This window comes from Rhinichthys klamathensis, unplaced genomic scaffold (assembly GCF_029890125.1).
Source record: "Rhinichthys klamathensis goyatoka isolate OS25496 unplaced genomic scaffold, OSU_Roscu_1.1 h1tg000127l_1, whole genome shotgun sequence".
Lineage (NCBI taxonomy): Eukaryota > Metazoa > Chordata > Actinopteri > Cypriniformes > Leuciscidae > Rhinichthys > Rhinichthys klamathensis.
Window position 1 is genome coordinate 2,322,030 of NW_026606664.1, and position 25,461 is coordinate 2,347,490.

Below are 25,461 nucleotides of genomic sequence, written 5' to 3' on the forward strand. Positions count from 1 at the left end.
TATGGGTGATTATATTTGAAGTAATGACAGGTATTTAGGGGGAGGGGGGGGGGGGGGGGGTATCGTGAGTTGTCACGTGTTTAAGGTGTTTTATATTTATTAATTACAATATTTTTATTGGCCAAGACAACAGTTTGATATTTGTGTATGTTATATATTTGACAGTAAATGTTTAACTGTGGCAGGTTCCAGTGTGACAATATGACTTGCTATAGTTTTATATGTTCAATGAACTGTATCTTGTTTTCCTGGGCAATAGTAAAAGTGTTTATTCATTTTTATAGCCAAGAGTTTAATGTATATGTCTACACAGAAATTGACTTTCAAAAATGACCCAAACTTTAGAAATATTCACTGGAGTCTCCCCAATATATACTGGAATACTGTATGTTATAGATTACATTAAGAACATTGAAATGATCGGCTAGGTTAGTCTCTCTTGTGTAGCTTGACAGACTTCTTTTCTAATTCTACTGGAACTGATTGGATCTCACACACAGTGCTGTTTGTGTGTGCAAGCAGAAATGTTGTGCATTGCTCCTTATCAGCATGAAAAAGCTGCTGAGCAAGGGTTGCTTTTAAGGTTAGTAGTTGTAGAACTCAACCCTGCTGACGTAATCATGTACATACAACGTATCCAGATGAAGGATGGTTTATAGGATAATTGTTTATTACCTATGAGACCAGCCAATTATTCAAGAAAGAAGTTACGATATTTGTGTGGAAGTGGAACAGAAAGCTAGAACTAGGAAAAAGCACTGGAATAAAGAAACGCATCAGATTTTTATAACAGAGAAGAGAATAATCTGTTTTGACATGTATGTTTTTTAAAGGAATAGTTCACCTATGTGAGTAAATGATGACAGAACTTCAATATTTGTGTGAACTATCCCTTTAAAGTTGATGTTTTCTCAGTGGGTTTAACTTGATTTCTTCTCACTGTTAGTTTGGCCCACAGGTGCGATGGAAAGGAAGTAGTCCGGCTCGCGTTTGCAGCGCAGGGCGAGCAGAAGAGGACCGACTGCATACAGCAGGTTGAGGAGGAGGACTGGCACCAGGGCCGTGCTGGGAATCCTGTACATTTCTGCAGTGCGTGGGTGCAGAGACGCGCCGATATGAGACCACTGGCACTGCGGTGAACAGAAGCACAAGATGTTATTTTTTGTGGGTTAGGGATAAGACTATTCTCACGTGGTTGATGAGAAAATAGGTGGAAAAATCCACTAAATTGAAGGATGGACCTGAGCTTGTATATTAAAGAAACTTGGCCTCTTTGACCCAGTGGTGCATTTCTCGTTGCCAAACCACCGAAGTATTATGCATCTTTGGGAGAAATTAGCTAACTACTCAACTGTTTGCCAAAACCATAGTAACATGGTTGCACTTCCACTACTTCACTATTTTTCTTTGCTTCATTTTGCTTTATTTGATGTTCGATTCATTGCGGATCTCATTTTACATCATACTCTAGGGTTCCTTTACACATTTATGCACATGTGCATGCTAAAATATACAGAATGAAATGTACTATACACACTCACCGGCCACTTTATTAAGTAAACCTGTTCAACTGCTCGTTAACAAATATCTAATCAGCCAATCACATGGCAGCAACTCAAAGCATTTACAGGGTATCTGCATACTTTTTAAAGTCAAATTTAAGGCTTTTTAAGACCTTTTTAAGACCTGAAGAAATCAAAATTAATACCTTACATTAGGGGTGCGCAATATTGACAAAAATATGTCTCAATATTTTCAAAGTTTTGTTGATGATAATTAGATGATATTTTACTGATTGTGTTTGTGTACTGGTACCATGGCTGGTTTAGGCCTGTTGTTGACAGCTGACTCACAAAGATATTCATATTTTTCATATTCTATGCAGTGGTCAGTTCACAGCAGTGAAAGAAATTAACAGTTTTTATTAAAGGGCAATATTTGCAACCTTAAATTGAGTTCCAGGGGCATTTTCACCCATATATGGATTTTTTTTTTTTTTTTTACTTAGAGGTATGCATCACCTTTTATGTCAAATTCTAACATTCAAATTAAATTATATTAGAATAATAACACAATACCACTGTTACCAGTTAAATTAAATCATTAAATCAAAATCCATCTTTGCAGTGCAGAGGAGACACAGAAACAGCATCAGAACTGGCATTAATATATTTATACTCCATTTACAATTGCATAAATAAAGCTATGATATATTCAATTCTTTCAATTCTTAATTCAATATTTAAATATGAACTGATTTCTAATTGTAACCATAGACTGTAAAAAAAGATGGACGACGCCCCTTCGCTCTTTTCCATTAGAGAGGACCAAGGGGGTAATCCATCAGCCGGAAGTTGAAGCCTCGCGGGAGCCGCCATTGTAGCAGACCATCACCTGCTGTTAGCATCCTATTGACTCCCATTCATTTTGGCGTCACTTTGACAGCAAATAACTTTACATCTGAGGCGTTTAAAGACTCCATTTGTCCATGATTTATTTCTAAAGAAACACGACAATGTATAAAAGGCTCCATTACCTTGTATCTTACGTTATGGCCCCGTAGAAGCAGTTTTTTTAAAAATAGGCTAAAGATTGCGTCATAACCACGGGACTTTCTGTCGCACAATAGAGACATTACCGTATAGACAGGAGGAGAAGCTCGCAGGCAATCTTTAACTGTCTATGAGGCAATCGGGGGGACATGGAGGCACAAAGTCAAGGTAGGAGCCCATAAATAGAGAGTCCATAAAAGCAATGGGACAAAATATTTCAACAACGTTTTTGAGGAATAAGGTGATTCAGATTTGTCTTGGCACAGCTACTAGAAGATTTACAACTGTCAGACTGTCGTCAAGGTCAGTTTGAGCCTGCGCAGTCGCTCAGACATCAGACAGGAAGTGCAATAATCGGGCTTCAGTCTTCTCCGTTGAAATCAACGGGGTCGCTCTGTCCATTTCTTTTACTGTCTATGGTGAGAACTGAAGCCGCCAGTGTCCCGATATGGCGCTGACATATTGGAACTTGAGTCTGCGCAGTAGCGTTTTCGGGACCAGTCATGCGCAGTCGTGAGCAGGAAGTAAAGCTGGCCCCGCCCCCACTCTCGCTGAATCAATCGTAAGCACACGCCCCGTGCTTTTTTCTTAAGTGGCCTTGTCTGCTCCCTTCCTCTCCAATGATGTCTGCCGATTGCAGTACCTCGTTAAAATAAGGTAAATACAACTACTAACCACATAGTCAACATTATGAAAATAACTTCAGTGACTACTTCCCACAGAGAAGCTGTCAATCACAGCTGTCAATCATGATGTCACAGCACCGTTTTTATAGCATCAAATAACTAACTAAAAACTAACTTATTTTAAAAACAAACACTTGAAATTACATCAACGTGATAGACACTACAGTAACAGAAACTATCTTTAGAAAAAAGATATGTGAAGTGTAATTTAATTATTTAGTTGGTCTCACGTCCCGTTGAATAACATGGGGAGGCGGGGCTTATGACCTATACTAGGACCGGTCACCGGGGGGCGATCGAGACGTTTTGGCTTCACAGGGTACTTTAAATGTGAAACTAAAACCGCCAGTAGGTGGCGGCAAGTCACTGTCTCAGGGAGTCATTCATTCAACCGATTTGTTCAAACGGCTGATTCATTCAGGAACTGCAAGTGATTGTTCATTGAATCGTTAAAATGATTCGTTCAAAAGGCGGATTTCAGTCAAGAAATCATCGCTGTCTTTTGCATTGAGACTCTGCTATTTTGAAATTCTCGTCAGCGAAATAAAGGGAAAACAAACAATATTGACAATATTGTTTATAAAATGTAACGATGTTAATTTAACTGTTATATAAAATAAATATATTTGCTATTGTGCACGGGAAAACAGCCCTCTTGCTGATGTAATATTGTATGATAACAACATATGATATATAAAATACAAAAACTTTATACGTCTATTAGGGAACATACCTATAACTGCACTGACACATCACGCAGTGAAAGCAAGCATGAGAGACAAATGCGATGTCAGCTCGCAGTGCGCCCTCGTACATAGTTAACGTTAAAGTAAAACAATGATTACAATATCATAATAGACAATACACATCGCACACTACTACGCACATAAAGAATGAACTTACAATTGAACTGAAATTAACCAGCTTTCTTCTCCTCTCCTGCTGTTTCGCGTGCAGGAGACAGACATAATGCTGGCGCGAATGTGACGCGAAATGTCACGTGAACGAGCAAATCCACAAAGAACGAATAATAAATAAAAAAGTACGCTAATTAGATAGTTTTAATTTGGAAAACATTTAGATATGTCTAACTCAAATTGCCATCAAAAATTTAAGACCTTTCATAAGTAAAAAATAAGACTTTTTAAGGCCATACATTTTTCAAATCTAATTTAAGACTTTTTAAGGACCCGCGGACACCCTGATTTAGGCATGTAGACATGGTCAACATAACCATCTCTAGGGTTTACAGAGAATGGCCCGAAATAGAGAAAATATCCAGTGAGCGGCAGTTCTGTGTGTGAAAATGCCTTGTTGATGTCAGAGGTCAGAGGAGAATGGCCAGACTGGTTCGAGCTGATATAGACAACAGTAACTCAAATAACCACTTGTTACAACCGAGGTCTGCAGAAGAGCATCTCTGAACACACAACAGGTCGCAGAAGACCACACTAGTGTCACTCCTGACAGATAAGAACAGAAAACTGAGGCAACAATTCTCCATAATTGGACAATAGACGTTTGGAAAAAGGTTGCCTGGTCTGACGAGTCTCAATTTCTGCTGCAACATTCAGATGGTAGGGTCAGGTGTAATGGTATTTGGTGTAAACAACATGAAAGCATGAATCCATCCTGTCTTTTATCAACGATTCAGGCTGCTGCTGGTGGTGTAATGATACTTTCTTGGCACACTTTGAGTATTGTTACAGACAATCTCCATCCCATTCTGACCACAGTCAGTGTATCAGTGTATCTTCTGATGGCTACTTCCAGTAGGATATCATCTTCTGATGGCTACATCAATAGGATAACACTCAAATGGCCTCCACAGTCACCACATCTCAAAACAAAGCATTCTTGGGATGTAGTGGAACGGGAGATTTGCATCATGGATGCGCAGCCGTGTGATGCTATCATGCCAATATGGACCAAATACTCTGAGGAATGTTTCCAGCACCTTGTTGAATCTATGCCATGAAAAATTAAGGCAGTACTGAAGGTAAAAGTGGTCCAACCCTATACTAGCAAGGTGAACCGAATAAAGTGGAAAGCGTGTGTGTATATATATGCACAAACTATTGAAGTCCACGTCATACTAACAATAATCTATTTTTCTAACCACGGGTCAAGAGCTGTAGTTCCAACCACGTAAATTTTGCAAAGCTGTTTGCGAATTTTCGATGGAACTATGGTTTCAGGAAATGCTGAATCATTTAACTATGCTGGTAGTGAGGAAATCTGTGACAATAGTTGGCTATTGATGCTTTTGGGAAACACACCCCAGGGGTTGGATTCACAACGCAATCTTATGAATGGAATGTTTCTTAACTGCTATTTTATTAAAAGTATTCCAAAAAGCATTTCTTAAAAATATTCTTATATTTTTTCTCAAGATTGTTCTTAAGAAAAATTTGAGTTCCTGAAAAGGATTTTATTACAAACCATTGTAAAAAAAAAAAAACTTTTAAAGTTATAGGATAGCCACCAACTTGTCTTAAAAGAAAAAAAATTATATTTAAGAAAATATTAACTAGGAACATTCTTACAAACTTAGAATTTATTTTAAGCAAAAAAACTTTTTAAGAAGTTTTTTGTGAACACCTTAGCAACTGTATAGCAACAAAACCAGCACATCCTAGCATTGTGGCTGCAATGTTCTGAACAGCCAAACACCACTTTTAAAATGCTAGAATCTAGTTTTATATTGCACTTTTGTCAAGTTTAATGATAGGAACTCATCCAGGACCTTGCCATGTATTTTTAGAAGCTTCTGCCTATGGGTAGATGAATAGACGGCAATGACATCCTCTCAGCTCTGAGGAGGCGTTCATTAGTATGTAGAGCTGGAGATCTACAGTGAGACTCCTAGAGTCCTGTTCTACTGGAGGTCTTTGATTAGGAATGCTGACTGCTCAGACCTCATACTGGGAGTTAAAGCGGAGCTGGATGAGCTTGTTCAGACCAGGCCTTTGATCGTGGTTCTGTTTGATGGTCCCCTTCTATAACATCAGCATACAGTAGATGAAAATCTCTAGATTCAGCCAGAAACTATGGAGGAAGTTTCTACAATTTCTTGCAGATGTTTTCCAAGTCTTACCTGTAAAATGGCACCTGCTAAATATACCGTCCAATCGAGCATCCAAGTGCAGCCAGGTGTGCACAGCCCATATGCAAATGAACCTAGCATCGGGAGCGCATGGAATAGGAGCAGCAACATCTGGAGCAGAAAAGACATCATGCAACAAGTATTATTTCAGTCAGAGTGTCAACACTACATGCCTTGCCTCTACACGCCAGTGCTTTGATCGCAAATTAATGCGGTCCAGCTCAATTCCCAAGGGCACCAGCGCTGCCGCAGCAATGCACTCCCGCTGAATACAGATCAGCCCGACTGCATTGAGTTCACACCATCATTCCTACTTATTGAGGCTTAAAAACACAAACAAGGAAGCATTACCCACGATTAGACCCCAAACAAAGCCTGTTTGTGTTGCATAGCACGTGGTGACTTTCAGTGGAGTTACAACAAGCTGTGAAAGTCATGGAATCTAGATATACCTTCAGAGAATTTATTTTTATTGCTTGATTTTAAATAGGGACTTGGACCAAAAATGTTTTCTCAAACATGCTTGTTTTATTTTAATAAGTATTTATAACAAATATATAAATATAATATAAAGTTATGAATTAATTTTTTATGCATTTAAGTTATATTAAAAAAGTTATAAACATAAATATAAAATATATTTTAAATATAAAATAAGCACTTTATTTTCTGTATATAAATAAACAACAAATTGCTTGATTATATTAAATTTCTATATTTATAGTTTGAATATTAATTTATAATACATTATATTAAGAAAATAAATATAAAATATGTACATTAGTTATAGTTTTATTTGTAGTGCTTACTTTATATTTATATTTTTAATGTAAGCTAATAAAAATAAATATATGTAATTAAAATAAATTATTTATCTATACCTTAAAATAAATATAAAGTAAGAAGTTATTAAGGCAACATGAATAATAATTAATAAAATAAAAAGTAAATTTTAACCCTCTGTTGCTCTTCGTAATTTAAAAATACTTTCTTTTTTTTTAGAATACTTCATCGGACCTTGGTAAAGATTTTGGGACAATGTGAACACACACAAAAAAAAATCATGGACATGATTTAAAATGGTCCTGAAAAGAATTAGTCAGACTTGTGGTCCTCATGGTCAAAAATGACCGCATTAGAAATGATTGGGAGACGAATTAGTGGGAATTTTTAATACCTGAACAAAATCTTATTGAAACTCGTTCTTTGAGATATCAAGCTCAAATTTGGAACATAACTTGTTTAGATTAATGGCTCCGATTTTCTTGCAGTTTTATAGTAAAACGTGTTTTTGAAAATATATATTTCATATAAAAAATTTTTTTTTTACTTTTTTCAATTTGCATTTTTCAAAACAATAAACGTAAAATTGGGGGGGGGGGGGGGGGGTATCTTTCAGCAATAATTTGCCAAATGTCATCTTTAAAAAAAAAGATAAATGGATTATAACTACAGCATAAATATAATTTAGTACCATAAAATCCCCTAAAAATACAAAATATTAAATAAAAAACATTAACTAAAAAATAGTATGTTCATTTCATTTAAATAAAAAAAACTGTAATTTTTGACCGCCACGTGAAGAGCACCAGAGGGTTAAAATAATAAAAAGGGAATATTTCTAGTAATTATATATATATATACATATATATTATAAATATAGTTTTTATTATTATTAATTATAATAATATATTAAACAAATAATATATATTATTATTTTATATAATAAAGTAAGCACTTTATTCCTTTACACAATTGTCTTCCTTTATGAGTTGGATCAATTTGAGTGGAAATAACAGTAAGAGGAGTTTGCCATGCCCGATATATATAAATATTCTCACCAACACTCTTCCATCCCTGAGAGCAAAGGTATTATGCGATCGAAGCAGGTCTCTGTCCCCTGAACAAACATGCGTGTTGGTGTCCCTTCGTTCCTTATCAAACACATTACCACGCATGTCACACTCTCTCCGACACGTCTCCTTGTTTGAGTTGATGGAGGGGCTCAGCCAGGACTCATGGGTGGGATTAGCTTATCAAGTTCTCACAGCACATCTCCTGCCTGATCGATGGGCCACCATTGTGCCCCGGCTCCAGCTAGAACAAGGACTTTTGATAACCTATTGACCGAGCTAAAACCCCAATCTAAACAAAAACATATCCACGATACCTATGTGGTCGGTTGAGACAGGAGGGATATTCTTGGACTACCTAAGTTGACAATAAGCCACCCACCTTATTGAGTGCTAATGATGAGTAATACCTTTCTAGAAGGTACCGTACAGTCATTTGGAGGAGATTAATGCTATAAAGCCAAGTGTATTACGAAGCAAAGTATGCTTGAGGGTTGCCATAAGCATATCTGCCTGAATGTGATTTCTTTCAGAATATGTGAATATGTGCTCACCATAACTTTGGGGAAGCCCACGGGATCCTTCAGATAAGGTTCATATTCTGTGACATATCTGTTGAGGATTTCCAGTGGGCAATCAAGAACTGCCTGTATGGATAAAGATAGGAGTTTCAGATTTTGACTGAATTATAGAACATACCAAAAGCGTATGATTACCACTAACTTACCAGTCCTCTAAAGACAGTGAATCCCATGGCAGCCACTAGATAAACCACAAAGAGCAGGTCCAGGGGGCGCCATATTAAGGCTTTTTTCTGCTCACGTTCAGCCTGACAGATACAAGCACCATTGTTCAAATGTTACGGATTCTGTGAGGAAAATATTAACTATTGACCAAGGTCAGCGGTGTCTGGTTCTTCACCTTGGATGCACCCACAAGAGGCATATCCCTTGGCCTGGAGAACAGGGACACTGCTCCCCATATGGGCACCAACAGAAAAGGCATGTTGAGCCAGAAGGCAGGGCGGATCTCTGAGCCATATTTACCTGCATATAAAATGTACTTGAGAAGCATCTTATATAATGCTTAGCAGGAATATTTGATCTTTTATTTATTTTGACTCACCAACTACGATTCCAGGTACAAACACAATCATGTTGCCGCACAGTGATCCAGCCCAAAGAAGGCCCAAAGTGCGATATTGTTGCCTGTGACAATAGGACACATTAATTTAGGTTTATAAAACAGTTCCAGTCCTTGATTTTGATTGGTCAATAATAGCTGTGTTTTATTTACGATAAAACATGACCACTTCACCCTACGGTTCTAGTATGTATCACTCCATACACAACAACGCTAGCAACGTTAGCATGTTTGTTCTTCTCATTGATATGTTCATTGAAGCTTATAGAGTAGTATTGTGAGAGATCGAGTAAGCGAGTGTACCTGCATTTACAGTAGATTTAGCATTTTCCTTCAGGTCAGTCCTATATTTGTAATAAAAAATCCGTTTGAATGTCCGCTGCGATGCATTGTCCTTTTAACAGTTAAGGGGTTTTCCGTGCCCTGACACGCTAGTCATTTGTCAGTTTGCGTCATGCTTCTCTGTGTTCACAACAAGTTTCTCCTTTCAATATAAAACTCTTCTCTTCTCTACTGACTGACTCACGCCATCTAAAGGCGAAATTATGTAACTTCTGCTTCTTTTTATGGTCAGGGACTATTTTTTCCAGCGGAAGGAAGGCTTTAAGTGATTTCACTTCATGAAAGTCGCACTAATACATATTTTTGGCTTTAAAATTTGTATTATGTGGTAACCGTTTTATAAAAGCAATAAGGTACTCGAGTCGAGGCTAGTGCTGTATCGTGAATAAGTCACGTGACTTATTTACGAAAAACCACTAGCCATCGCGTACCAATATTGCTTACATATCAACCTTCCTTTAAACATCACTGCATGTACTTTCATGGCATGGTTGTTCTTGCCAGATAGTGTCACCACCTTATTTCTAAAGAACTAAATTTCAAACCTGTTTGACATGCGGTGTACCAGTATCAGGTAGATGATGAAGTGCACTACACCATCCCAATAGCACATCATGATAGCATAGGGTGTACCAAGATACGGCTCCCCCTGGAGAACCAGCAAAACCATTGTCAGACAGGTAGGTTTAGACCGGGTAATCGATATCAACTCGACTTTCTACTCACAACTTACCGTTTTCTGGTAGAACTCCATGAATCCTGAGGCAAAGCCATCGTATTCTAGAGCGCTCGTGAGGTCAATGACACACGTGAAGGAAAACTCTGCAAAAACTGAACAAAAAAGTCATTATGTAACTTATACACAAATACTCGTCTGTTCTTTTGTTAAGTATTGAAATGTATTGGTTTTAGGTTGCTTGCAACATTTTAGTCTACGTGTAGAGCTGGAAGTAGAACTTGTCTACCGTCTTCAACGAAATTTTTAACTTTGGCCACCCGTCAATACTACGGCTCTCTGGAATACTCTATTCTGATTGATCAATTGCAGATGGCCCTCTGGAATACTCTATTCTGATTGGTCAATCGTGACATTCAGCGTTCCCCCGTCTATGGTTCCCCCCCTTCTAGTTATTTTAAAAGTAATAATAGAACCTTTTCTTTCTCAGAAAGTAACAAACTGCTCTTAGCTATAACGAAGATCATTTTCAATCACTTTTGTTACATTTGAATGGCAGGCTTTTACAAGAAAAAATGCATCTCCTCCAGTGGGATTATGAGCTGGGCTTCATTGGCACTTTCGAATCGCTGAATTGAAATGTTTTCGTCCTTAACTCTAAGCCTTCTGTGATGTGCCTTGGGGGGAAAAACCTACTAATAAGATGTTGCAGCGCTCAACTGCCCTATCAAGAGTTAACTAGCCTACCTTTATTCTTGCACTCTTTATTAAAAGGATTTCACTCTTACTGACTATTGATTTCTGGCAAAGGTGGAAGAGGATAATGTTATCTACTAGTCGAGGTGTGAACAAGAAATTTATTTTTGGAGTCATTTGTTGGGTTTTTTTTTCAGGTTTAAAGTGCAGCTGTGCCAAAAGGGCACTTTGCGGAGACAGAGAATACCCCATGTGGCATTTCCTAAGCATCTGGGTGACAAATAATGAGTGGCAAGGGACATGAAGAAAGAAAATCCAAGCATGGAGGCAAAAATAATGACTGTAAATGTCACCACTGAAATCTCAGACACTGGATTTAAAGGAATATTTCATCTAGACATGAAAATTCTGTCATCATTTACTTCAACCTCATGTTGTTCCAAATCCGTATCCCGGCGAACAAAATTATATTCTAAAGCACAATCCACACCACAGTTATAACGATAACGGCACTGAACAATAAAAACAATGACAGCCAATCAGAATCTATCCTGCTTTAAAGAGCTCGACAGATGACAAAACTGCAGCACATGTTTATTATAAACAGAATGATATTGTCCTTTGGTGTGAATGCTAATTATCACTATAGTTATCGTTCTTGATGTGAACGTGCCTTATGAATGTTTTGCTTACGTCCCCATTAAGTTATGAAAACGTTATTTCTGAATATTCCCTGAATGTTCGAAACGTCCAGTTTTTTTAAATGTTTTAAAATCGTCTTGGTTGTTTTAAAATCGTCTTGGTTGCATGAATGTTAAGGGAACATTCCATTTTCCAATTTTGCAAACATATATGGGAAAGTTACTTTTTAAAGTTCTCTGAACGTTCTGAAGCAAGTAGTAGCTCTAGGTGCATGTCATAATTACCGTAACGATTCTGAACTGTAAAAAGCCTTCATGTGCTTGTAGAACTTGTAATTACAACGTGTAAACTCATCATTTTCTGAGAGCTACCAACTGATTACAAGTACCCTGGATTACATAATCAGATTCCAAAAATTAATACTTGTAATTAGATTATATTGCATTTAAAAATACTCGTAATCAGACTAGTTATTTTTTTATTGATTACATGATTAGATATTATTCATTCAATGGCAGCAAATTATTCATAATTTATTGATTTTTGGTTATTTTAATTTAACATTTTTATGATTTTTTTTAACTATTAGCTTTTCATTAACCTCACGAACCCCTGCAGTTCCATCATGAACCCCAGTCTGGGAAACTCTGACGTAATGTAATATTTAATGCACTTCATGTTATTGATAACAAAAAATTTAATATATTTCTTTCTCTTTGTATTTTTATATCAATATGGTACAAGATTATCCTATTCAAATCAATGTGATAATTGAGTTAGGTCAAAAGTAATCTAAAAGTATAAAAGTAGTCAGATTATATTACTTAAAATTTGTAATGTAATGGATTACGTTACTAACTACAATTTTTGTCATGTAATTTGGAATCAGTAACGGACTAAACATTTTTAAGTAATCTACCCAGCACTGGTACCACGTGGCGGCTGTACCACCTCACCACTGCAGATTTAAGGTGTGTTGAAGCGATGCTGTGCAAACCAATCGGTGTGTGACATCAAAATACGGCGAGACCGATTCGAAAGCATACAGAGCTTTATTTACGGTAATTACGGCATGGAGTGAACGCAGCTATTTAAAAAAAGTCAGACGAAAATATGTTCCATGAATGATGTATAAATAAAGTTTTTGTTTTGAGAACATTATAAGAGATCATTTTGAACAAACATTTTATTAATGTTACTGGTAGACCATTTGTTTGAAAGAACCTTCCCAGAAAGTTCAGAGAATGTTCAACACAATAGAAGCTAGTGGAATGTTCATATTGCTCTTTTTCATAAAATAAGAGAAAGACAAAATGCTCAAAATGTGGTTAAATAACAGAGCTTATTCATGTTTGCATTAACTATTCCTTTAATAATCTTCTTTTCCGAGCGAAGCTCTCAGAAATATGGAATTTGTTGCTTTATTGTGAAGAAAACTGAGGGTGTAAATGTAAAGACAGGTGTGTTATTGTAACACAAATACTTTTCTCGTATCCAATTTCATGGTTGGATTGCCCGACTAGATATTGTCCACTGCCATTCTTCAAGCATTCACGAGTATCTGACTGACAGCTTCGTAGATATGACTGCTCAAAGAGAAGTGTTGCATTGCCGTCTGCCGAGCACAGATTCACCGTCTGATATTGAGTCCCTCTCCGTCTTTCTCGCTTTCCTTTTTCTCCCCAAGCCCTTTAAATCCATAGGGGTCTTGGTTTAGTTTACTTGCATTACAGGTGCGATAGTGGAATTATCTTCTCTTTCATCACGACAGGGGTGGAATGACATGTGCCAGAAGACATTGTCACCTCTCAGTCACTAATCCATGATAACACCGCTATCTTTTGTGCATTACATTGCAAAATCTGACATTTTTCTATTGTGTCCGTGTGGGGGAAATTGGCAAAGCACAAAAGAGTTTGTGTTTATTAATTTGGGTTTTTTTGCCATTGAAACTCTCTTAAAACACTTTTCACATTTAATTTGCCCACAGCAAACTGCCGTGGACATATATATGAGACTTTAAACATTTTTGGGGAATCCTGCCAAGTATTTTATGTATTGTGTTTACAATTAAATAATATTTTCATTCTTAGTTTGACAAATAGTTTGAGTGGACGGGTAATTTTTTTTTTTTTTTTTAAATGTGATATTTACCTCAGGTGTCTCCTTTTTAAAAAACGTTATTCGTGGCTAAATTTACTACGGAGTTTAAATTGCTTTCGCATTCAATATAGTAACAAAACAAGTAATGCATCCGGATGTATGTGACCTTGTTACCACAGAAACAGGAAGGTGACATGATCGTATTTTTTTATCATCAAATAAACAAACATCATTTATTTATTGTTTTAGGGTCAGAATAAAATATGGAATGAGTATATTTGGCATATTTCAAGAGTCAACAGATCAAATCAGAGCTCATACCATAGAACAAAGGATCTTTAGGAGGATTGTAGCGAGTAGCAAGGTAGACCATGAAGAACACTGCCACAAGAACAGCCACCCCGATTTCCAGAATAACCACTGGCCTGCAAATACAAAACATTACGAACACGAGTTAACATGAAATCAAAATTTCTGTGACTGACAGTCTCTGTAAATAGTCAAATAAAATGTAAACGCGGTCATATATGGACAGAGGAAGCTGAGAGCGTGACAATTAACTTAAAGAAGTAGTTTACATGAGTTCTCAGGGGGCGAAATGCTAGCGATTTCTCATCTGTAAAATTGGCGTACACAGACAAGTGTTTTAAAAGGAATACAGAGGGAAAAGATAGCAAGACAGAGGAAAATTAAGAGACAAAAGGCGACGGGATCAAAAAGAAGCAAGGCGAGAGAGAGAACATCGGTAAAGCCACGGCTGCCAAATTGGAAAAAAAATCTAATGTTGTACAAAGGGACACACCCGGTCAGTTGATACATAAATTATTATAAGTTAATTATAATATTACCTATTAAAGGTCTTATAATATTACCTATTTCTGGCATGAAACTCTAGATGGCACATGCTTATATGTCCAGGGGGAATAAGCACCCACAAGTGAAAATTTTGTCACCATTTACTTTGGTGATTACACCATTTACACCATTACTGTCACCTTCAATTTGTTCCAAGAATTAAAGAATGAATATTTGTAACCAAACAATTGTAGGGCACCATTGACTTCCATATTATTATTATTCTCCACACTATGAAAGCCCAAAACTGTTTGGTTACCCATATTCTTCAAAATATCATCTTTTGTGTTCAGCAGAAGAAAGAAACTCATACAGGTTTGGGTGAGTAAATGATGAAAGAATTTTCATTTTTGAGTGAACTATATCTTTAACTAATTTGGTAGCGATCATGTCATTATCTACATAACACAGCTGATTGGTCGCTGTTGCATCAGTGGCCAATGAGCTGCGGCTCAACGTTCAAATACCGGTAGTGTTGCTGGTAGCAGTTTGCAGCATGCTTTCAGAAACACTCAGTGCACCTTCCCCAGCTCCACCTGTATAGATCTGATACTGGGGTCAGTGGTGGAGGAAGTACTGAATCTCAGTACTTAAGTAAAAGTACAAATAACCAGAGACATATTTACTTTAGTAAAAGTAGAAGTACCACAATGACAACCCTACTTAAGTAAAAAGTAAAAAGTACCTGATTTTAAATGTACTTTAAGTATTAAAAGTAAAAGTACTTGCATAACAATTTATTCTCTTAATGTCTATATTCTAATGATTAATAAAACAGTTAATTCTAACTCATTCAACCTAATGCTCATATAATGATGTTCAATATGATGGAAAAGCAGTTATATTTTAAGTTTTTTTTACCATTTCTGAACAAGCTTGCAATAGGCAATATACACATCAAGCTTACTATATACCCTTACTATATACGGTATATATATATATATATACACACATATTATGTTAAAATGTTTGGCTGTAAACGCGATTCATTTATGGCGTAATTCTGAACCTCATGGCTTGCCATACTAATTCTAACCAAATGTATAATACACACGCACCCCACATCACTACTAAACCTACCAATGCGTTTCCTATGCATGTAAAAACTAATTTTCACGGATAAATTGCACGAGAAACACACTGCGTGCTATAGAGACGCATTTAGTGTGACCGGGTTGATATTGCAACCAAACTTCACTGGTGAGACAGAAACGTGCGATGAACGGACGGCCAGGAAGACGTTTTGGCAGGGAAAAACTGATCAGAAAATGTAACGAAAATGTAACAGAACGTTGTAGAAATGTAGTGGAGTAGAAAGTATAATAATTGCTGCAAAATGTAACGAAGTAAAAGTAAAAAGTATGCACTATTGATTCTACTTAAGTAAAGTACAGATACGTGAAAATTTACTTAAGTAAAGTAACGAAGTATTTGTACTTCGTTACATTCCACCACTGACTGGGGTTAATCCATGCTATGTATGTTACATGTGTAGCAACTATGGGGAGCCATTTGTAAAGCGGCTCACGCTGAAAATAACAGCAACATTTTGTCACATTTAGCTTCAAACAATGTTTAAAAAACTGGTATGAATTTTTTACGGTCACCTTTTAGCACATTTACAACAATATTTGTCAACTTAGAGATAATTTAAATAGTTAATCTAAATATTAAATGTTACACCTACATGTTAAATGTAACTATTTAAAATATCTCTAAGTTGACAAATATTGTTGTAAATGTTCCATTGCCATGCCAATCTCTCTGAGAGTTGTCATGACAGTTATTTTAAAGGTAAGTTAAAGTTCCATGACACATTGTTTACAAGTTGTTTTATCAACACTGAATGAGTGATTACACAATATATGATACATTTCAGTAAGTTGTACTGGTTCTTTCAACATACCCTCTTATGTTAATTCATGTTTAGGATATCTTGTACTGTAAGTAACGTTAGTAGAGATTATCGATTCACGCGCACTTGCATTCAGCTTGAACTGCGCTACACAGTGAATTGTCACGCCACATTAAGAGCGCCAAAAACGGTATTTTTATTGTTTGAATTAGGTAATAATACTTACAAAATGTGAAGGCTGAGACTTTGTATCATTTAGAAAGTACCCTGCTGTCTTGCAGGCACGGATTAACGCACGGGCCTACTGGGCACTTGCCCAGGGCACTGGGCCAGCAGGGGGCCCTGTAAAATGTACTGTGTCTATTCTTTTCAAATTATTCTTTTTATTTTATTTTTATTTTCAGTAAAATTGTGTTAAATATTGAGAAATAATGTGATTTTTTTTTTTTTGCAGTTGCAAAGTATTAACTAGTAAATAAATGAAATAAATAATTTGAATGTATTGCTGCGCTGTTGAGAAGGACATCTAGAGGCGAGTGAAAAGCATTGCGTAATATAAAAGTCACGCGTAGAAGACGGTTACTTAAAAACCAAAACAAAAATGAGTTTAAAACCACAACCAAGACAGACCATAGGCTAAGTTGTTTATGTTTTACAATAGTATCCTATGGGCTTATTTTTTTTTTTAACGAAATGTCAATCTTCATCTTTATAACAGAAGATATAATACAATACAACAATCTTCAAGATACAGTAAATCTTCAAATGTGTAACGGATTGTCACCTTAAAAAGTGTCTTTTGTGGTGGAACAAGCAATGCTATATAGCATCTTAATTTAATCTTTGTTTTATTATTTTAGTTCATTAACTAATTGTTAACTCAACTAATTTAACGTAAAGACCTGGATACTAGAATTAGGCTACTAATTAAATAAATGTCAACTGGCATAAATGCATTGATTAGAATTGCCGTTGACTAAAGATTTTCTAGTCGACGACTAGTAGTCATTCCTTTGAGCAATTAGTCGACTAATCTCACGTTAATATTAATTTCTGCTTAAATACTGAGTGGAGGCGTATAGCCTATTCCGCGCTCAAGCAAGCGCATGCATAAATATTGCCGCAAAGCACCGGCAAAAGCAGGCTAATGATAATATATGTCTGGAAAAAACTAGGCATTTTTATTGTTTAATAATTTTTTTTTTAAATCAGTGTCGGCTGCAAACATATCTATATCTCTGCTGTAAAGTGGATGCGCCTTTAGAGAGAAATGCACCTTTCATATCATATCAGCCTAATCAGCCGGTATTTGCTTTCGATTCGAATTTTTTCCTTTAAAAGTGGACATTTCAAGCTTTATATAGAAATATTCATCATGTATGTGAGGCTATACACTGTGTTTCAGTTCATTTTTGAGACGCGCTCCGGTTCACGCCACGGAGACCATGAAAGCGCGCCCTGTTTGTTTTATTTTATTTTACAAAAGCACAACGGTTTCTTGTTATTGTGAGTTTACAAAAATAAAAGTAGCTACTTGCGACTGATGCATTATTCTTTTCTGTATAGGCCTATGACCAGAAAAGATTGAGTAGGCCTATTTCAAGTTGTTTCCACTGTTGATTGGAAAATGCAAGTGTTCGCGCCGACGCCTGCCATGCAGTGCGCGCTGCACACTCCGCACACGCACTTGGATATGCATTTATCTAGGTTAAAGTTAGAGCGAGCTGCCATGCCAGACGGATAAGTCCTTTTCATGTTTAACAAATCAAATCATGCATTTTCTACCTACCGCGAGTAAGCGCTGCACCAGTTTGAAAAAGGTAAAAGCATAACGAGCGTAACGAGCGAGAGGCCCCACACTGGGGGATGCAGAGATGTTGCTGCGTCTGTTATTATTAACATTTCTGATTGTTTAAATGACCAGCCCTCGGGGGTCCCCTAAAAATGCCTGGCTTGCCTGCCCACTGTTGTCCAAAAAATTGGTGAAGGGGGCCTTTGAGACATCCGTGCCCAGGGCACATCATCGCCTTAATCCGTCCCTGCTGTCTTGTCTGTCAGCGTATTGTCCGTGTCCTCTTTGTTCCGCGATGTTTTTTTCATTGCGTGAGAATCTGGACACGTGACGCGAGAGCATGGATAAAGCCAAAGTCCCTTTAATTATATTATTAGAATTTAGACTATTTCTATTATTTTTACTATATATGATCATTGTAGTATTAATAAAAAAGTATTAAACATTTAATCAAGAATTATATCTTGAAGGACACCACCTTTGCATTCTTTAAAAAATTAACTTCTAATTAATTTTGCACACTGTCTTGTCCCCAATTAGCCTAACGTATTCGACCATTCTCTTTCCTGTCTTCAGCAAGTGAGCAGCAGAGAGTGGTTTGGCAGCGAGAACTGTAATTATTCCAACACCCAGACCACCAAATGAGATGGGAGAGCATGTGATAGTCGCCTGTCCAGCCTTTACTGAGACACTTATAGGAGCTATTCAGACATAACACGCCTAATTGTCCACATATGAGAGTCAATACAGCCTCTAGACTGTGGTTGTTGTTTATCATTGTAAATGAACGGTATAGAAATGACATACAGTGAAATACCAGTGCATTTCCATGATATTTACAGTTGTTTTTGATCATTGGATAATTTGATTAGCCTTAACCGTTCAACTGCGAATCAGTTCAGCTGACTCAAAAGAATGATTCTGCTTATCGGAATCAGTAATTGGTGACCTTCAGTATCCTATAAGAATAGCAGAAACTCCAAATGAAAATATGGCGAATTGTAATACAATCTTAGGCTTTAGTTTAACATTTAAATAGGCTTCTTTTTGTGATGTGTTAAGACCAGCCTGGAGAGAGATGTGCACACAAATGTCTTTGTTTGCCCTTGGCATGTGCTGCTTTTGAAACTCTTAGATCATTTAAATGGGTGTAATGTTGTGAATTTAATATTCTTTTTCTGTCAGGATATAATTGATACAATAAAAACTATTATTATTATAATAAAGCTATTGTTTTTTATATAATTAAAGTCAGTTGCTTGAGTCTAGAACAAATCAGTTACTACATATCCTTTCACTGCCCTCAAGTGGAAGAAATAAAGAGAAAAAGACACATTTGAGTAATAATTTTCAACGAGCATGCTAAATAAATTCTGTCACCAGTCTACAAATTATTCTTATAGTAGGCTATAATCTATGTTCTCTAGTAAAAGATCTAAATATGATGTAGCCTACAGACTGCAATAAAATATGGCATTTGGTGAAATGCATTTAATGTGACCAAAGTTGTTATTAAAATTATTCGCAATGTGCTTTTCACACACAGCCTTTTATAAGAATGTATTATATGATTCTGTTAACCATATTACAATACTCACTCTTGAAATGCTGGAACATTGTTCATAGTGTAAAGGACACCAAGAGCCGTCAGGGAAAAGAGAAAAACGCATATCTCCTGTGCCATGACGTCTGCTTTGAAATCAGTTATTCAGTTATAGTTATTCAGTCCAAGGGTCCACAGCTGAGGATCGACAAGTTGTTAGAGTCAGACATGTTAAAAATATTAGCATTCAATTCTATGTCTGTTACATCAGAATCTACACTTGAAAGTCTTCGGGGACTTTGCAAGTCAATAAATATTCTGCAGGTCTCTTGTGTTAGTCTAAAATAAACATCTACTTACCAAGGACACCCTCTCCAGAAAATGTGCATAACCCAATTTACAATGGCCCTGTGTGGGAATTGTAGGGGAATAATCGAGCCAAACAAAGGCGCTTTTGGAAAAGTAATTTGATTTTGTCATACATTTACATAATCGTGTTTACTTTTGGTCTAATTTGTCAAATGCTTGTGTGCCAAAAAAGGAAAGCTCTGCCAAAGCTGTGGCAGCCAAAGAGGCTTTTGTCGTTCTGTAAGCTAAAGGATGTAGGCCTACTTGTGAACTATAAGGAGATTTCTAAAATTATTTGATAGATAAAAGCATTTTTTGGAGATACTAAATAATTATGGGACCTATAATTATTTTTAAAAGAAGAATTTGTGGAGTTGACATAAATGTAGTACAATATGGCCTTGTACTCACCGGCCACTGTTAACCGCTTGTTAACATCACATGGCAGCAACTCAATGCATTTAGGCATGTAGACATGGTCAAGGCGATCTGCTGAAGTTTAAACTGCGCATCAGAATGGGGAAGAAAGGGGATTTAAGTGACTTTGAATGTAGCATGATTGTTAGTGCTAGATGGGCTGGTCTGAGTATTTCAGAAACTGCTGATCTACTGGGATTTTCACAACATGAAAGCATGGATCCACCTTGTCTTGTATCAACCTCCAGGCTGCTGCTGGTGGTTTAATGATATTTTCTTGGCACACTTTGGGCCTCTTAGTAAAAAGGGGTCCAACCCAGTACTAGCAAGGTGCACCTAATATAGTGGTTGGTGAGTGTATGCAATTCAGTACTGCAATATACTATACTATCTACTAGAATGACCTTTGCAAAACAAGATGAGGAGATAAGTCATAACCGCTCCTTCGATGCACCATATATCCACTAGGGGGCACTGTAACTAAAGAGATGCCAAACGCATTCAATTTACAGTACATGGTATCTCTGCTGCACATACTGTATGAGACACTTTTTTGCAGAAAAACATAGATTAAGAGGCTAGACATTATTTAAGCAAAATAATGCAATTTTGTCTGATTTTGATTTTTACGGAATCATTGAACTGTCTCAGGACAAGGGTGTTTTTACAAATGTCAGGCTGGGGCAAGTTGTCACTCATGTTTGTTGTAATTTTATTTAACTCATTAATTAAGTTCATATATGTTTATGTCACCTATTATTGTTACTGTTTCATGCATTGATTTGTTCTTCATAATACATTTTAAATACATGAAAAACAATGAAATATCCTAAAATGTAATTTGTGTTTCCTTTTTTCAACGAACTTTCTTCTCCTGTGTCTTATTCTTCTGCAATCCAGAATGGCAGCACAGCTGAAAGGATTGTTTGCAGCTCAGTGGTGAATTTGCATTTCCCTCAGCCTGAGGCTTATTCATTTCAATTTTGGTGTGAAAGGGCCTTTAAATTGACCAAAAATAGAACTTTTTTGTTACAAAAAAAAAAGCAAGCCTAGCACAGGTGAGAAAAAATTATGCAAAAGTAACACAACGCATTACTTTCCATAAAAGTAACCAAGTAACACGATTAGTTACTTTTTTAGAGTGTATATGAATAAATTGTAATGCACTGGTGTTAAGACGAGATATTTTGCTTCACAGGCAATTTTTTTAAAACTTTATGTGTGAACTAAACCTGAGAAATATTCACTATAGTTTTACATGAAGGATGAACATGAGGTGTTTTCACAGTTTTATTACTTTTAGGTCCTGTTTCACAGACAGGACTTATAGATTAAGCCAAGATTATGCTTTAGTTCGGAGAGTGTGTAAGGCTGCCACGGGTCAAAAATGAACGGGGGCTTGGGCCAAAAATTCACCTGCACATTTAAAATAAATCTAGTAATAAAGTGAAACTGAAAATTAGATGAAAAGTGTTGATTGCGGAATTAAATTTAGATCTGCTCATGTTGCCTGGGGGGGACACGGGGGTCATGACCCCCACAGTTTTGAAAAGACAGCAATCGACCCCTGCACTTTTGATAAGGGAAAATAGCCTGCGCTATTCGCTGATTAAAACTTCCGACAACGAACATCACATTCAAGTAATTCAAGCCATACACAAATGTTAAGTTTTAAAATGTTTATCTCAGACATCTTTTAGTGACATTTGAGTGGCTTTTATAAACTTGCCTTATAGAAAGAAAAAAAACATTAGGCTACTTTTAAAATATGTCAGTGCAAGTTGTTTTCAGTTAAAACAGCCCACCATGCATTTTAGTCTGGGACTGGGTCTGTGAAACAAGGGTTAGTATTGTTCATAGTATTGTAGGATATAGGCTATATTCTAGACAGACATTCTTATTTATCTAGAGGGAAAATCAAGAAATATCAACTATAGTATATGCATCACTTCCCATATTTGTGTTTAAGCAGCAACATTTTAACAGATTGTTATTTTATTAAATGTTAAACCCTCACCCTGAATTTCAGCTCCTGACACAAATTAAAAACATACAAGAAAACGAATGTCTCACATAATTTATGAAGCACAAATCCTAATTAAGTGAAATAACCAGAATGACATTTTTAATAATCATGATCCCACAAGCAGTAAATGTTTACATGTAACCCCTCAAGGTTGATGAGATGATTGTCAGAACCCCTCTCTCAAAACCTCTTTCAGCAGAATTCCATAAGGCCACAATCGCTTTTTCATCTTTTGACAATTGCCCTTCATGTTGGGTTGGTCTGGTAGTTTGGCCTGATCTCTTAGTAGTGCAGAATGTTTCTGTTTGCTTTTAGACACATCAAGAGAGATAATAAGTTTTAATACTTTATAAAAATATTATTTGCAGCCAAACATTTTCTCTTGCACTACTGGAATATAAGAATTACTTTTTCTGAGAAGCCAACATTCCAAACAATACTTCCTTTTCAGTTAACTTATTGAGTAAATGAGGCCGGGGGCAATCACAGCAAGGTGCAACTGGCAACACACAAAATATCTTCCGTTACACTTCAGCATTATGCACAGTTCTCTCTTTATGTGTGAAAAACAGGTGTGATTGTATCACGTTATGAGAAATTAGTAGCCTAAGTAAATAGGGTTAACTCAGAATTATTGGGCCATTTCTACCAGTCATTTCAATGACAGTGTCCCAATTTACCTGAATTTTCCTAGATTTTTTTTTTAACTCTGGTGTGTTATGCCTGCAGCTATGCATGTAGATAGAAAATAATATACGGTGGCCGATAGAGCTCAACGCGCTGCAACTGAAGAAAACACATGCAAATAGAAAAACACCCGCAAATTAAGAAAACATCTTCATCAGTTTTACAACACGTGTGCTCCAAATACTCACAACAACATCACCAAGTACAGAAACGCGCTGCAAAAGTTCACATTTTTACATTCTATTTTTATTTTTCAAGGACAATTTGTCCAAAATGCTTATGACAGTTTACACAGCGCTGCATTATTGTTGGAGAACAATCAAACCAAACAAATGTGCCTTTTTTTATTTCGTCATAAATGGTTTACATGGTGGTGCTAAATAAGAAAATATTTTCCGAGACTGATAATGCAACTAGCATAGCCTATTGCTTTAGTTAAAACATCTGCTTGAAACACCAAATCACCGCAGGTCTAACACTTTTATTTTAAGAATAGAATAGAATAGAATAGAATAGAATAGAATAGAATAGAATAGAATAGAATAGAATAGAACAGAACAGAATAGAATAGAATAGAATAGAATAGAATAGAATAGAATAGAATAGAATCTTGACCATAGCATAATCCAAGTTTTGGAGACACTGCCGTTGTCCTGACATTCCATCCTACCCGTATCGTTATTCGTTATATCTTTGTAAAATTCTTCTTCTGTCTACTTTTTTGTTGTTTTTGTTTGTTTTTTGTAGGCTATGTTGTTCATTTTACGATTGTCTTGTTTTTTCTTCTTCTATTTTGACCTTAAGTCTGTCATAAAGTGGATATGTGATATGATGATATGAGACCAAAAAAAATGTATACGAGACAAAAAATATATATAATTTAGCTATGTATCCACCAGGGCGCGCAACAAACGAAGAGATGAGACCATAAGGCTACTGTAAAAGGATGAGACCTAACACGGTAAAACACACTCTCAAACATGTTTTAAACAACATGCAATTATATAGAATGTTTCTTCGAGACTATCTAACGTTAACTACAAAACACGGCTATTTTGTTATTTTTACGTCATTGTTAATAATACCTCTGCCAGCGAAAGACGCGACGCAAACGCTACAGTAGACGCTCGCTTCATAATCCACAAATCATTTTACGCGGTAACAGACACGTCGTCTTTGATTGGCCATCGGATTGGGCGTTGACGTTCGAGTCAGACGCGTCGCGTTCATACACTAGTTGGGTTGACTTGGTTGACTTGCGTCCCGTCCAGTCAGACGTGTCAGAAAGATCAGCAGCCGCGGAAGTATCGGCTTTCAGTTCAACATGGCTTCAAGTGTGACGAGCTGAGGAAAAAAAACATCACAAAACCTGGGCTATTCTCTTTTTCACCACTCCCAAGGCGTCAAACGAAGGAAAAGACCTGGGAAATATATTCAAGAGCTGCTTTTAATCAAGTAAGCAAGTCTTAAGTCCTGTTCCTGTCAGAGTTACAGAGTTGTTTGTGTGCCGGTGACCAAATTGTCTGGCGCACGCGCAGTGTGTGTGGGTAACGCAGTCAGATTGTCAGTTACGAAAACTTCTAATTAATTCAAGTTTAATGACTATTATTTTTCTGTGTTGTGCTATTTTGTGTATTTGTGGTATTATAATGGTATTAGTTCGAATAGTTGGTTAGTTTTAATGTCGGAAGTGCTGTTATAAAGACTTACTGGGTCGAGAAAAGTTTTAGCGTATTGTAAAAAAAAAGGTAACGTTAAATAACTTACCTCTAATAGACAGGTTTTGAACGAGTGAAATAACTGTTTGTTTTTATGTTGACTGCTAATTTCGACTCTTAACTGTCAAGTTTCTGTGGAGTTGGAACTTTCTGTTTTCAGGTCAGTAACGTTAACTTACTTCTCCTGTCTTTGCTTTAAGTTGAATGTTGTCAGTATGTTGAATGGGTCTCTGATGCACTAAGTTACATAATAAATGTGACCGTTCTAAGTTAATGGATGAAATAGGTTTATTAATAAGGGATGAGTGATATTGAAACCAAGAGTTGTAAACCCCTCAGGCTAGAGCTGGGCTTGTCTGAACTCATATTATACTGTAACTGTAAATATATCAACCTGTTGTTTAGTTTGATATACAAGTGA

At 36.5% G+C, this 25,461-nt stretch overlaps 2 protein-coding genes across 3 annotated transcripts in view; one reads left to right on the forward strand and one right to left on the reverse strand.

The window, feature by feature from the left end:
• Positions 1-649: 649 nt before the first annotated feature.
• tm6sf2b (transmembrane 6 superfamily member 2b) lies at positions 650-20,032 on the reverse strand. 2 transcript variants are annotated; one of them, XM_056256474.1, is made up of 10 exons: positions 19,900-20,032; positions 14,121-14,224; positions 10,416-10,513; positions 10,228-10,331; positions 9,323-9,405; positions 9,119-9,243; positions 8,925-9,026; positions 8,752-8,844; positions 6,336-6,455; positions 650-1,130 (listed from the first exon to the last, which is right to left on the reverse strand). In XM_056256474.1, the coding sequence occupies exons 1-10, from the start codon at positions 19,983-19,985 to the stop codon at positions 921-923; spliced, it is 1,125 nt and encodes a 374-aa protein (XP_056112449.1). In that variant the 5' UTR covers positions 19,986-20,032; the 3' UTR covers positions 650-920. The 2 variants fall into 2 exon arrangements, with proteins under 2 accessions (XP_056112449.1, XP_056112450.1); XM_056256475.1 differs by lacking the exon at positions 650-1,130 and adding an exon at positions 6,090-6,237.
• A 4,549-nt stretch (positions 20,033-24,581) lies between these two features.
• Positions 24,582-25,461, forward strand: part of si:ch73-63e15.2 (protein strawberry notch homolog 2) — a 49,265-nt gene continuing 48,385 nt past the window's right edge. Inside the window, exon 1 of the mRNA XM_056256471.1 lies at positions 24,582-24,777. The gene's annotated coding sequence lies outside the window, so the exon portion shown is untranslated. The remainder of the gene's footprint in view (positions 24,778-25,461) is intronic.

Excerpts from the sequence above, each read along its gene's own strand:
- tm6sf2b (XM_056256474.1), bottom strand. The coding sequence starts at position 19,985 with ATGGCACAGGAGATATGCGTTTTTCTCTTTTCCCTGACGGCTCTTGGT. Across the intron at positions 10,514-14,120 it reads TAAAGATCCTTTGTTCTATG|TTTTTGCAGAGTTTTCCTTC; the intron begins GTATGAGCTCTG and ends TTTTTTGTTCAG. Across the intron at positions 9,244-9,322 it reads TGTACCTGGAATCGTAGTTG|GTAAATATGGCTCAGAGATC; the intron begins GTGAGTCAAAAT and ends TTTTATATGCAG.